The sequence below is a fragment of the Aphis gossypii genome, chromosome 1 (assembly GCF_020184175.1).
Source record: "Aphis gossypii isolate Hap1 chromosome 1, ASM2018417v2, whole genome shotgun sequence".
In the NCBI taxonomy this organism is placed as follows: Eukaryota; Metazoa; Arthropoda; class Insecta; order Hemiptera; family Aphididae; genus Aphis; species Aphis gossypii.
Window position 1 is genome coordinate 74,630,328 of NC_065530.1, and position 16,683 is coordinate 74,647,010.

A 16,683-nucleotide genomic window follows, 5' to 3' on the forward strand; every position below is an offset into this window, starting at 1 on the left:
TCCACGTATTTCTACCTAATATTATGTAAGTTTTTTGATCATTTTCAATCGCCTGTGTGACTGTGCATGTACCTTATATTGCCTATTATTGGTAATAGCTGATGGATACCAAAGTTATGGTAACTGTAGTTACCTGAATAAGATGTAACATGAGCTCTCTGCCAACCGCTTCGTTTCCGTGCATATTGGCTACGTATTTGACATCTGGCTTGCCAATCATGTGTTCGTACGGACTGGAAGACACCACCATGACCCACAAGTCACGACCTATAATATTAAAGTTTTTTTAGTATATATTGTATAATGTATATTTTATATAAGGGTTATAATGATGTGCATTAAACACACATTTTATATATGATTTTAGTGATTTTACAATATTATACGATTATTTCAGCATTCTTATATAATTATTATTCGAATGACATATTTAAACGTTATATAAGGGCTTTTCTATAAGACTATAAATTTTAAGTATCCAATAAATATGGATGTAATAGGTGTATTTTGATCACTATAGTTATCATTCATATGGTGACATTTTTTTTTATGCGAGTAGTTTAACAATTATTTACTCTTAATTTTCGAAACAAAATAAATTGGAAAATTCGGTGGAAAACGTTCAATCCAAAATACTAATAAAATAAAATTGAATCTCTATGTATGGTAGTGAAGATGCGATAAAGAAATCTGTGAGTATAAGCTTAGCTCTTAAGTTTAGAAAGCTTTCTCGATAAAACTCAAATAAGAACATTCCTTCAGGCTCTAGTTTAAAAACAGTATGTACTTAAGACACACTCTACAGTAGTTGTCATATTTTACAATAATAATATAAACTTATATCGTCATATAATATATTGTATACAAAGTATAAGTAACAGTAAAAAATAATAACATAAATATTAACGATGAGAAGGATAGTACACTGTATTATATAATGTTAAACGTGCTAGCATACCTTGGACGGATTTTCCGATGGAATAGAGAGCTGTGAGGTTTGGGAACCGAGACGATGTAGTCCTCAGGAACTTGGTCATCTTATCGTAGTCGTGGTATTTAAATTCAAGCTGATAGTTTTGGTCTTGAACTAGGTCCTGGGAGCTGTAGTGCGGGCCATATGCTGAGTCGACCGCATAACCACCGGAGGCTGGTGATGGGTTACCAGGATGATGGTAGTTGTTTCCAACGGCCCGGTTGCCCACATTCTTGCCCTCGATCACGTCACCAGACACAGGAGATCCGTTGCGCGTATACTGCGGTATCCTGTGATTGTTTATCGAACCCGAGCTGATCGACTCCTGGGCCTCTTCATCCAACAGTGGTTGATCCTGCTGCATCAGAGCGCTTCCATCACTATACTGTTCACCGTACACGGCGGAAGCTGAACCGACCGAGTCCGATTGCTTGCCGTGTTGCAAATGCTTTTCGTATTGTTGTGAGGATGATGGATCTTGGGAATACGAATCCGGTCGAATTTTGCTCTTGATCACCTCGCCGCCGCCATTCAGCTCCTCCGAATCGTAGTATTGGTGTTGTTGCTGTTTCTGCTGGATGGACGATAGCCTTTTTTCAGATTGACAATGAATCGGCAGCGCGAAAAGTGTGATCGCGATCGTAACCACGACCCATGTCCGAACAGACAGCAGCAGATGCGAGCGACGACCGTCAGCTCTCGCCCGGCACGTCGTCGCGGTGGAAAGCGCCATCGTTCGCGATTAGTCTATAAACACACACAACACGCACAATTAATTTAGTTCTGTTATTTTAACATTACAATTTTTATATTATTATTTGCTAACGACCAAAATATCTATGGTATTGACTTATGAGCGATAATAAAAAAATAAAAAAAATTTAATTTTTACCAGCAAATAACGTTAAAAAATGTAAATAATAATTTTTTGGCTCTATATACATAACGATAACGTGATGGCTCAATAGAATGAGCGGCGAAATGCGTTTAAGGGTGCAGCAGAGCTGTGTACAAAATATTAGCGCGATTGATTATATATCGCATACCTTACACGCCGCCCTTGAAAAATATTTCGTCTATATTAAATACTCGTTTATTGGAACGCTAATGATAGAATATCTATATACCTAAATAATATATTGCGTAATGCGTAAAAACTAACTATAGTACAATTTTGAAATTCATTTGTTCACTTCGTCTTGTTTTTTTTATCGATTCCACGAATCTACGATAGAGCACATCGATCTAAGGACCGTATACTTATACGAGTATACAATATACGCCATAGGTATCTAATCTTGTATCCACGTTACACGCTATAATATTACAGGTAACTATTACATTATATTTATAATAATTATTATCATACACATTCCGTGATGATTTGTTTAACGACGATTCTCGTAACAGTAAAACGTGTTCGTTAAAAAATGATTAATACTTAGTTGGTGTAATCGTAATGTACATGTTATACGTACAACAAGTATACAAAGTAGTCTTCCTATGGTCGGGGTTGCGGGGAGGTAACGGGTTTATAACAACTGCTATTACATTATACACGCGACTGTATTATAATATAATATTATAATGATTCGACGAGAAACTGAACGGTTATTTCAAAAACGTACTCCACTAGATATTTAAATAAGTATACAGCACATACGATTGTAACCGAGTCCACTCGCCCGAGCGAACTAAAACCATCTAACGGACACGGTTTTATAATAATATATTCGAGAAGACAGAATATCCCAATAATACTGTCCAATACTGCGTAATAATGATATCTTTATAAGCAGTTGTCCTGGAAAAATCCCAAAAAACGGCGTGTTTCTCTTTTTATTGGATGTGTACCTACGTATCCTTATCCTATACAAACACGTTTTTTAATCGTTTTCCCTCGGTACATCATAAATATTAAATTGTGCATACGACACGACTGCATGGATTTTGCACACGTAGTTGTACGGTAAATTGTCTGAGGTAGGTTCTGAACTACAGTAATATATTCGTGATAAAACAGCTATACCTATTGGTATGGCAATATTGACAATACACTATACACTATACATATATTATATACAATTGTAATCGTATGTATGCATACAGTACAACGCGTGTAGTCATATCAATAGGTATAAAATAATATATTGACATAAAATCGATAAGTTTTTATAAAATTGTTGTCATTATTAATATTTTTTTTTTATAAAAGTGTGTCTAATTTATAAAAGTGAAAATGTAATATAATATGTTTGAACTATAAAGTTAAGTGCCTGTATGGGGTTTTCTTTCGTTTTGGCTTGAGGTTTTAATAGCTGTACCTATCAAAAGGTTAGGTTAGGTTAGTAATACTAATAATTTTCAATTAACGGGATGCCGTATTTACGACAATTAGAATTAGAGTTATTATAATATATAATAATATATATGTATTATTATTCAACTCAAAAACACGGTTTAGCGGTCGTTTATTTTTTCACGAAAGTATTTCATTGTTTGTGTCACTTTCCGGATCTCATCAGTATAATAATAATTATTCGCGCTCTATTTCCATCTAGCCGGAGCGTCCATGTCACGTATACCTACACTATTATAATAATATATACACACACGTGAGTGTGAATCATACGCGTATAGAATATATGTGTACAACGACTTTGTCATCACGTTCGCTTTAAACACGTGTGATAGTTTTTATATATAAATATATCATATTAAATGTTATTTCATATTAAATTTTGCATGAATGTGTAGTATTACCTACATTGTGCGAGTACCTACCTATCTACACGCATATAATAATGTGCCAGCTGCCAGATTGCCAAAATATCGAGAAACGCTCGTCATAGTTGTTTCATTGGTAACTATGCTGGCAATACGTCCGGCGAAAACAATTTTATGCAGAAACACTAGAATTTTAGAGGAAGAGATTCACAGTTACGGGCTGTGCGATGAACACACGAATATAGAAAACAAACTAGAAGAGTATAGGTTTTCGAAAAAATGTTCAGACAAGGCAGACGAATCGATGAAATCACCGCGGCCGACCCGTTCGATTGAAATATAATATATTATTTATATATATACAGCTGTAGCTGTTATAGACGAAAACTGGAGCACGTTAACGTTATTAGTATGTTTATATATAAATTCGTGAAAGATAGGATCGACGAATTTACGTCAATATATGAATAGATATAGATACACTATACTTGTATATCATGCGTCTAAAGGACTTCAAATCGTATAGCAATATAATAATCGTTGAGTATAAAACTCCCCGGAGGGAAAAATTGTAGACTGTTATTAAAGGTATATACCATTATAATCGGTATTGTATATAAACATCAGAGCATTCAGAGCATATTATATTACAATGTACGATGTATTATATTGTGTATTATAACCATAGCCTACAGAAAACGTTAACGTTAGAAAACATTAACAATTTTGGCTTTAAAATAAACTCTACACATAAATAGTACAATGAGAAATAATATAATAGATAATTAGCATAACACGTAATTATTATTAGAGTTAAAATAATTTGCATTAGATAACTTAGTGTTATAAAATATGATATTACGTTATTATTGTTATTTGTTTAGTATTTACGCATGTCGTTGATTTTACTTTCGAACAATAAACATGGTCTTTTCATCCGTTCTGAAATTTTTATTGTCGTATGTTTTTGAATAAAGTATCGATAAGAGTTAGTACAAACAAACCGTTAGCAATTAAAATGTAATATTATAAATTATAATATTATTATTTTTCAAATATTTGGGAGTCTATATTATAGAAAAAATGTGTATACGTTCCATGATGGAGTTAAATAAAAAATTTCTTGTCGGTTTTATACGGTACATATTACTCTAGTACGAATTATTATGTAAAATGAGGGATGGGTATAGTTATTATAATTGCCCTTGGGCAGGTACATTAAATATTCATAATCATATGAGGCAAGATATTGCTTGTATGATATACATAGGCCTAAATACGACCGTTTAGGGGGAGAGGGAAGAGGCAGTAAATTTTTTCTCCTAATTAATTTGTGTGGACATTTCCTCTAAACTTTTCTAAGTTATTATATTTGTATTTGGCTTGTAATAAATATAAATTGATATTAATATTTATTACTTAGCCAGTATGATTCACCAAATATGTACCCATCATTTTTCTTTAGTAATATAATTACTTAAATTCTGATAATTAGAATTTTTTATATACTTAGGACTCTATATCTTCATTATTTAGATTTATAATTGGGTACTAAATAGAATTAATACTTAAAAGTAAAAAGAATTGGTTTTCTACTGAAAAAAAGTAGTTGGTAGTCGCCCTTCTAAACCATAACCTAGTTGCGGCTATAACTAATAAGACTAATAAGTATAATAAGTTATTTATAACAATAACAAATAACTACTATAAATTATCATTTACATAAACATTATAATATACGGTTACCTATATACAATCGACTTCAACACGTACTATGTCTATTTGTGTGTAAAAAAAAAACGTGTGCAGATTACAGACACTCGATTTTGGGTATAAAGCTACTCGTCTAAAGATAGAAATACAGAAAATACAGTGTTTTGAAAGTATCAGTTTTAGGATTTTGCGTGTATTATAACATACAAGAACAATACGCGTTGTTGACAAATCATCAAAATATTTCATTGTATGTTCATAAATTATAAACATATAATATACGGCCATACAGGGCAACAATCTGTATACAATTGGCGGATGTAACTTTTTGAAATCGTGTGATTACAATACAATTTATTATATAGCTCACCGACACTATTATTGCAGTATTATTGCTGACTGTCGCGCGGGATAATGACAGAGTACCATTAATAATTGCACGTAAATAACAGAGTACATATACCACAGACTATATATAACTATATGTGTATATATTAACTATATATGTTAATAATTGTTAAGTACTAAGTAGGGGTGAATACCGGTCAATAGGTAGTACCTACCAATTACCAATCACTGTTTAAATAAAATTATTATGACGTTTGGGTTTTCACTTATACTTTGGATTAGTCAATAATGCCATAATGGACAAATATATTATGATAATATATAGATTATGATAATCTTAAATTTACATAGAGGCGTTGGTAATTTTTATCACATTTCACTCTTAAAAATTTTGAAATATCAACACCATTATAAGGTTGTTTAAGTGCACTATAATCCAAAATACATAAAAAAAAAATACGTGTTTTCATACTCAAACTACAGTTTAAAGTACATTCGAATGTGGTAATACCGGTCACAACGTAATGAGTTTTTATAATACATTTTGAATGTTTAAAATTTTAAATGGAGTTTTAATATAACAAGTACCCTGGCATAGGAAGAAATGAGAATACTGGTTATTTTTGATTAAAAATAAAAAAAATAATGAAAATATTATTCTTATGAACATGAAATTTGTACTATAATTTTTCCAACTTATTAATGTTTAGATTATTAACAAAAGTATATTGATTAAATCATTATTTTTACAAATATTTCATTTTTCTCTTAGGTGACCGATATTCATATATTTTCCTCTATTTGGCTATATAATATACCAGATATCTATATACCCATGGATATAATATTATCTATGTAAAAATCAATGGGTATAATAATAAGTATAGTCACTAATATATTACTTATTATTATTACAGTAGTCATTTCTCGGTTGTCTCCTGTGTATAATAGCTGAAGTAAAGTACATAGGTAGGTACTTTCGTATATACCTACTCGTATAAACAGTTAGTTGTTCACAAGAAGTGGGCATTTATCTTGCGTTTTTCGAAGTACTTAATATTAAAATATTATATAAAATTAGGTAGGTATGTATATTAACGTATATTGTATAAATACTTTCCCCGGAACAAAAGCTGTTAAAAAAAAATGCATTTTCTCTTTTTACTCGCGATAAAATGTTAATTTGATGATGATAATATTAATATGCAATCAAAAATTTTTTTACAATACCATTATATTATATGCTACATATGTACCGGTACCTACATAATATGCAATTTAATAGCCACACTGCAATAAACTTCATTATTATGAAAACGACAAAAATAATATATTCATTTATGGAAAACATACCCATATAGGTAGGTTAAGTAACATAATCTCTGTACGTGTAACAAGTATGGCTAAGAGTAAAATGTTTATAACTTGGGACGCGAAATGTTTAAATATTCCATTTGATTACTTTTATCTTTTTTTTTTATGTATGGTTATTTATTTAATAATATTATATTACGTAAAATAATGGAAATAGGGGAAACTCCGTATTTATAATAAACAGACACCGTTATACACTTTTATAGCGACTATGATATTGCTTTTAAAAAATATATATGTCGAAGTAAAAAAAAAAGCACATCAAATTTAATTTATATTATATTTAAATTTATATATTATATGTATTATGTATTCAATTTTACTACCAATATTAAAACTCGAATACTAAATAGACATTTTCAAAATAAAACAATTATATACTATAGTATACCTATATTGCATACGATTAGGCCGATTAGGGTGAATATTATGATGAACCTATAAGCAAAGAATATGCGCGGCAAGTGCCTTCACGGTCAATTAATTGCAGCCGCATCCTACTTGTGCAATGTTTTTTGCAATATGCAAATCAAAAAAAAAATCGTCGTGAGTATACATGAAGGTAGTGCAAATACACAATGGATTTTCGAATAAATGAACCAACCGAATTTTCTTTGGCATATTGATACTATACAATACTGTATAAAATAACGAAAGTGTAGATAATGGCCGTGTGTGTTATATACCTACATCAATAGAGCAGTCGGTAGTTTGGTATACATACAAAATAATAAAAATCCAAATAATATGTAATAGGCTACCAGATTACAACCGATTCTATGAACTATTAGGAAATGTGTCGATGCACGATATCATTAATTGCAGTTCTTATTATAATATATAGATGCCGCGTATCGCGTGGAACCGAATAAAAAGTTTAATCATTTTTATCCGTGTATAATAATGTGTAAAAAAAAAAAAAAACAATAATCTATTTAACATATTTTTTTTTTAGTTTTTAACAATTGATATAGTACGTACACTAATGTACAGTCTTTATAATACGATATATTTATTGATTAGTTCCAAAACCCGTGACGCGCATAACACATATTCTGCCTTACACTTTGGTCGTCTAAACCTATATAATGCTATATCCGAATATCCGTAGATTATATTAGGTACCTACTTACATACTGTACCGCACTGGCACTAGATTCCTTAGCGAATTACACATGCATAGTTTAATACTGACGAGTCGACGTTGTGCACGTCATATACACGATGTATGCGAGGAAAACTGAATAGCCTATAAGGGTTATATCAATTATAATTTACGTGTATAGATATACTTTACAAAACAATTTACAACAATATAATTAGGTACGTACTGTATTAGCTAGTTCGTAATGTTATAAAAATATAATATTCGGTATCGTTTTGTGCCGTTTAAACGCACACAGGTACATAATAATATTATAGTTGTTGCAGGTTTATGTAAAGCAGGTTAGTACCTATATACATAGTGTCAATAGATACATCATACAAAATATTATTAGAAATTCGTGTTACAAAATGGACTGAATTTTATTTTTAAGTCGTACGTAAGATAAACATCATAATATATTATATTGTATATAATATCGAACACCTGATCCTTCCATGTATAGGAATGCTCATTCACTCACATTATTATGACAATATACGAGACTATACAGACGCGGCCTAAATAAAACACGACAATGCAGCGGCGGCGATTCGTCTTCATATACAAGAATAATAATATATAATAAGTGGGTCATCGGGGCAACAGTTCGTGGCGCGAGGGGGCATTGTCTAAGCCGAGCTCGCGATGTATATCACAGCGGTTTAGCCGAAGTGAAAGAGACTCTATAGGGTGATGACGCGGTATAATATATATGCCTATACCTACAGTTCATCGGGCAAGAGGCGCTTCTCCGGACACGAGGTCGTCGCATATCGAAAACAGAGACCGGACGTCCACAAGGAAATATCGGTGACGCGAATGCTACGCGGAAGGCACGCGAACGCGCGCACAAAGAAATGACTGCACTTAACCCGGTTATCGGTTTGCTGGCCATATAGTGTTATTAAATATGTAATGGGTCCATGGATATTTCAACGTGTTTGTCACCGAAAAAGACGATTTTCCTCTTAAATTAAATTTGTTTTATAATCTACTTTCTTAAATTAAGATCTATAATACCTACCTTAATGATACTATTTTTTACTCGCAAAATTATGAAATATTAATTTATTAGTTTTAATAGTTTAATTTGTTACATAGTTAGGAATGCATCATTAGACACATTTTAAATACAAAATATACTTGGTTTTGACCAAGTCTACTGAAATAGAATTTAAAAAAAAAATATTATATATAAGTACATAGTAATACTCGTACATATTGAAAATAGTAAATACATACATAACATTATAAAAAAAGTAAATAATTGAACTTTTTAATAGATTGTATTATTAAATATTACACTAAATAAAATATGGCTTTCGAATGGGGTTTCTAATTTAATTGCCCAAAAAATAAAAATATTAAATATTTTCGAGAACCATCGTGCAAGCAAGAAAAACATCGTGAATAAAATAATTAATTTTTCGGTATCATATAACTACATGGTAAATGAACCATTAGAAAAAAAAATCGTTTCAAAAAATCCAATGTCTATCATTGGTGTAAGATGACATTAAGTAGCAAGTAACTCTTGAAAAAAAACTATTCTTCGTAAATAGACATGCAAGTATATAGGTAATAGCTTCTTGTTAATCAAATTTTTTGTTTAGGATAATAATATGGGAAATATTTTAATAATAATGATGATGATGATGATATTATGGGGAAGATAATAGATTTTTGTTCTCACACACGATTTTCCTCAAAATATGACCTTCGTTTAATCGTATAGGTGTTAGTAAGAACATATATAAAGTGTAGAATAAAAATTTTGTAGAAATATATTCACAATAATTGGTGCATTGATATCATCAAATATAATTTTATTCGTATTCTTTATTGTCTATTTTTTATTGAAATCGAATAGAGTTTTAAGTATAAAGACATTAACTACTTTTAAAATAATACATTCTGCAGAAATAGTAATATAATAATCAGTACCTAACTGCAGTAAAGATCTAATTCAATTAATTGCTCGATTTAAAATAAAGATAATTATTTGTTGGACTTAAATGTAAAATAACTTAACGTAGATACAACAAAGAGAAATATATATAAAAAAAAAGAAAAAACTAAGTTCAAAGAAATATAAATATTTTAAACGTTTGTGTTATATTATTATTAAACTGTTTATAATACCTTTAAATTTGTATTTGGTTAGATGTTTCTTGATTTTGCATAGGCGGCTTTACTCGATACTCGTTTATAATGTTGTTTTTTCAAGCTACAAAAATCTGACATTTAACGAACACTCATTCTAGTCTGGATCGAGACTGATTCAAAAACTCAGTTTTGTCGTACCTGAACTGTTTTCCCACCACTCCGTTATCATTCTCTGCAATAGAAGCGTGCGTGCGCCTATCCACTTTCTTCTTCAATTAAGTATTATTGTATTAACTATTATATACCATTATAAATTTAAATTATAATATACTTTATCACAGATTGAAAGAGTTTATTGACTAAAGAGATAATTAATTTGATACAAAATACTTTATAATTTTGTTACGCAAATTTTGGATTAGTAATAATTATTAATATTCTTTCTCTTTACTATATAATGTATATTATATTGTCTTTCTGATTCATCGAACCATTTTCCCTTAAAATTACGTCATGTTTTTCCGATGTCTTCCGTATTCTGTAAGTATATACTTTATTATGTATTATGAACTGTTAAAAATACAAAATGAAAATGTATGAAAATATGTAATAACTAATAACTTCATTGTTTACTACGTACCATGTACATTGTTAGTAATATAAATAGTTAATATAATTACTCGTAGGTATAATATAACATTATCATTTCTCATTTTATAATTTATCAATATGATTTAATATAAACAATTATAATGCACGATAAGTCGTAGGTAGTACATAATATATATAATATATAATATACTATTTATTATAACATGTATTGATATATCTTTAACTTTTTTTATTATTCAAGAAGTTTGAAAATGTATCATCGTGGACATTATACAGTAACAATATCAGTCAACAAATAACGTTAAATTATAAATACATTTTTAGTACCTTAAGGCTTAAGTACAGTACCATTATATTCTGTTAACATAACAAAATTATATAAAAATATATGTATATTAGATATATAGTGTGTATACATATAATAATTAACGATATTATTCCTGAGTAACGTTAATCTGATAATTATAAAGTTATTTTATTATCATTATTATTACGTCTAGGCATACACACGTCATATATTATAGTCAATATTGATATATTTAAATTTTAAACAAAATATTAGGAATAAAAATGGAAGCAATAATGATAATATTATTACTGAAATCTTAGAATATTTGTTAACTTGAATAATCTGCAATTATGTTTATAGCAGATAGCAATAAAATCATTAGATTATGAAATTAGATTCTTCATAAGTTAACATATTATAACATTCAAAAATATTTATATTTCACAGTACCTACAATCTAGATATAAAATATAAATATAGTATAACTAATAAACTAATACTATATAGAACTACTATAATCATTTAAACAATTTTTTATTTTTAAGACGCTTATTATCAAAGAAACATTCTCAACTTTTTTTATTTACTATAATATAATATATTATTATATTGCAGTAATCTGGCAATATTATATTATTATGTACTTTACATTGATCAAAAAATTCACTAAAAAAAAAAATTATTAGAATAGAAAGATAAGAAGTTATAACAACTTCTGGTTAGGTTACCTTAGTACCTAAATACTGTTGTAGGAATCTTAAAAGTATTTAAGCCTTAAGGAACCTTGAGTTAACTTATAGTATGGTCAATATATTTATATTTATAGGTGCGTATTATTATATAAGTTTCACGCTTCCACACGCAGCATCAAGAATGTCAAAAAAATGAATTGATTTTATAAGGCATAGGCACAATAATTAACTACAGCTCAACAATATACACAGCAACTAACGTAGTCTGTTAATAACGCGCAAGCCCGCAATGTGTTTAAATTTATCGGGTCAACGATATTTTATCGTGGTGCGAAGCCTGGCGGAGGTTGATTTTACCGTTATGCGCTGTAACGCATACTGCTATAAACTATTCGAAATGGAGTTCAAAGAATATCCTTATGCATCGTAATATCGTATATTCGTATAATACTACTCAGTATTAACATGACTAAAACGGCTTTAAGAAAATATCGTATTTATTCTATAATGACACGTCGTCACAGACATTATTATAATATTATGTTTGTATAATTGACATAGGTTATACATATAAACCGCAATAAGGCTGACTGATCAGATCGGTATGTGGTAAGGCGATTTTTTAAATACAAAAATCTTCATATGTTATTCAATTATTACCGGAAAAAATATTTTGATAGTGATCAATGACAATAAGTATTAGGTATAACTTTTAATTTTTTGATTTTTGTTTCTACTGAATTAATTTTTAAATATTTTTCAACAACCATGGATATATGCACTATGCACGAAAATCTAAAGTTTAGACGGTCAACGAGTAGAGAGTAGTCATGATTTCGAGGAATATATCCTGCTAGGTATCACATCAAAGATTTTAAAAACAATGTAGTTTCAGAATATTAAGCTAATAATAATTATGTAGTAGTCTAAAAATAAGTAAAACATCATTATATTTCAATATATAAACAGATTAAAGAAAATAATAGTTTAACATTTATTTGCTTTGTACTTTCAATTTAGAAGAAGACGTCATATTATGTTGTATCCGTCTTATACTAATGTACATCATAGAAAAGTTGAGTTCAGCCGAATCCATTTTATATTGTAAGTTTTAATATTGAAGTACAATTTATCTATTATTAAACTCACTAGTAAGAATATTATCTAGGGTATCACGTAGGTTTTTATTAATATTTTTATTTTAAAACAAACTATGAGCATTTTAAAGTTTTAATATTTTATAAAGCTATAACTCACTTTAAAATGAAAACATCAATAAAAGCCTACGTGGTACCCTAAATAATATTTTTACCTTTAAGCTTGACAGTAGATAAATTGACTCCAATATTAAAGCTAATAACATAAAATGAGTTCCGTTGAACGAAAATTTGCTATGATATATGCTATCATATGTAAGACGGAAACAACACATGCGGATATGACGTCCTCTTAAGACAAGGTTTATCATCACTTTTCAAAATCTCAATAATAGTAGAAAATAATTAGCTTACATTTATAATAACACCGAATTTAAATATTATATAATAACTGACATTAATTTATTAAAACAACAAATATTTATAGGTGCATATGATAATTATAATTTTTTTTTTATGTTAGGAAATTTTTAGCTAGATACTATTTTTATCTTGTCGATTATGATGCGTGTGTTCCTAAAACCTCAGATGGTTACCCATCCGGGAACTAAAAACTAACAGCTAGCTTAACACAATGTTTATTTAATTTTAATTTAATCTGCTAACTTAATAATTAGAATAAATTGAAATTCGATTATAATAAATAAATATAAATATAGCTCTAAAGTTGTACAGACAAAAATATGTTTATTAAGTACCTACAAGCCAGAGCTTTAGATTATGAATGGGTATAATACAGTATTACAGTGGAAAAAGTTTAAATGTTGTTTCGATTCGTTCAAACTTTCAATCTCAGACACCTAACACTTCACCTACTCTAAAATGTCTAAAATGTATATTTACGATATGAATAATAATTAATCAATGAAGTAATATAGGTACTATCTTAGCATACCATCTAGCTTTAGTGATTTTATAACTATATTATAACTATTAAGAGTTAACTAGTTAAGTTAATAAATCATATTCACGAATATAGAGAGTTGAATAAATTTGGAAACGGTCATTAGAGTAATTGGGACTGAATATTGATAAACAATGATATAATTAATGAGGTTATTAAATATTTTACATTATAAATATACAGCAATATTGTCTATTATTTCTCCGTGTATAGGTATTAAAATATGCATAGTAGGTACAGTTGTTACTGTACTACAATAATTAAGAGTTTTCAAACTTATTGATCACCTGGTATATTATATAAAAACAATTGTTTAGAAAATACGGAACACGTCTTGATAATACTTTCGATATAACATGTTATACTAATATATTATACTTAACCTTTATTAAAAAATTATTTTGTATTACCAAACAATATTATATAATTTTTCATTTTAAATAGTTTAGTAAATATATCTATTCAAATTCCGAAAAAACATTGAAAACCACAAATTAAAAAAAAAATATTCTAAATTTATATTTTTCATAATAATTAATATTATTATTAATATTCGATATATTTTTTTAAAAATATTGAAATTATTATAAAAATCATTTTATCTAGAAATATTCCACAAAAAATTCAACTACCTAATTATCCAGATGAATATTATAAGATTTGTATAGGTATTTTTTTTATTTTAAAATTTAATGTTTTAATTTGTTCTTTTTTTACTGATTCTTGGTTTTAAGCGGTCCTATATTTAATACAACTGTTATAAATTAATTCATACGATATAGTTATATGCGTATTTCTAGTTAAGGCGACTATGATGATGAAAAATAAGATAAGAAATAGCTTATTTAAAATATCAACAAGCTAACTATATAAATGTATGATAGGTATTTTAGAGTATATAATAATTAATAATAGGTACTATTAAAATACAGTATTAAAATCTAAAGTATAGAACAGACGTGATTTTGTCAACTGAAACTCTAATAGAAAATAAATAAATAAAATTTTTTTCTTTGAATTTTAATTTTAGCATTTTAACCTAAACTTCAAGATCCATACATAATAATATTTTTAATTTGTTTTAATAACTGTAAAAAACGTAAAAAATAACAACCATTATATATTATTCCATATTATATACATATAAATCTATAATTAGTAATGGTGTACACTGTACAGCTATACAATTACTACTTCTATAATAGTATAGCTATATATTATTATAGTGTAAGATTATACATATGGTAGTATTAATTTCGAGCCCTTATGATTATTATATAATTAATAACGCTTGTCGAAAAGATATTATGCTAGTAAAATAGTAAGTGTTCGCACTGTTTGTTGTTTATTTAAAAATATATTGATCTATTAAATTAATCTATTTTTATGGATGTTAAAGAGATTATTTAATAAATTATTAAATCACAATTAAAAAATATATGATTATTAGTTGGAAAATGCCAATATGTGAATAAAATGTTATAATTTAATAGTATATGATAAAAAGAAACATCTGAAAATAATACAATGTTATACCTAATCGTTTTCTCATATTCCTCGTGGTTATAATTAATATAATCCACGATTTAAGATAGAATATATAGTATATAGTTTATCTTAAATCGTGATATAAACTAGAATATTACAATTATCTAAAACCATAGACTACACTACTACAGTATACCCAAGTATCAAAAATTGATTATAGAATTGGTTATACCTAATTTATAAATATTAACTATTGCAACGAAACCTAAGTAACATAAAAACTTATAATAATAACTTTAAAAAGTAAATTAATAAAAATACAGCAATTTGTATTATTCAGAACCTAGATAGGTACCTAGTTGACGTGTTTCTAACAACAATCAACATTAATGAACTATACTGTCTATACTACATGTACGTATATTATAAATTTCAATATAAATTAGTAACTGCCATCGATTACCTACTAACAAATAAATAATGAAGAAAAAATGTATTATACTTACCAACTGATATGAAAATTATCACCATTCATATTGATAACGTTTGAAATAGCTACTGCAAATAGCGTTACACGTCCTGCGCCTGTTCTACTCGCATCCGCACTGACGTCCCTGTGGCCTATACATTTAGCGGAATAAGGGTTCATCTTGGGAGCGTTTGCGCATACTCGGGTACATTATATTGGTATTTTACCTTCTAAAACCTATTCATGAGGACATTTTCTCACAGTACAACGCGTGAACATAAATTATTATGAACCATGAAAAAATATATCATAAATATTATATGTAATCAAACTGTAGATAATATGTATTAATATGTATGATATAATATTACCTAGCCATTAGTAGCTAATGTATAGTTATTATTATAATACATTAAATGTATATTCTATTGTCCATACTAATATTGCAAAAGGTATTGTATTCTGGTATAATATATAAGTACAAATATATTATACAGAGTGATCCTGATCCATATGCAAACATGCTAACCCTTATTTTTTTCTTTGAATTTATTCAATTTTGATTTTTAAAATTCTAAGTAGACAATAGACATTATAATTTATAAGGACTATATTTTCAAATACTTTGACTTTTATACTATACAAAGAGTGTCCTATATCAATATCAACTTCTTTTTAAAATGA

The 16,683-nt window shown here is 28.2% G+C and overlaps 1 protein-coding gene across 4 annotated transcripts in view; it reads right to left on the minus strand.

The window, feature by feature from the left end:
* The window catches only part of LOC114119923 (carboxypeptidase M-like), a 25,693-nt gene extending 9,531 nt beyond the window's left edge, over window positions 1-16,162 (minus strand). For 3 of the 4 annotated variants that reach the window (XM_027981664.2, XM_027981661.2, XM_027981665.2), the window contains exons 1-3: window positions 10,425-10,591; window positions 959-1,720; window positions 134-267 (exon numbers count right to left, since the gene is read on the minus strand). In XM_027981664.2, the coding sequence (XP_027837465.2) occupies window positions 134-267; window positions 959-1,706 (882 nt within the window). In that variant the 5' untranslated portion in view covers window positions 1,707-1,720; window positions 10,425-10,591. Of the gene's footprint in view, window positions 1-133; window positions 268-958; window positions 1,721-10,424; window positions 10,592-16,036 lie in introns of those variants that run through there. The other variant, XM_027981662.2, reaches the window with a different exon arrangement.
* Between the last annotated feature and the right edge of the window lie 521 nt (window positions 16,163-16,683).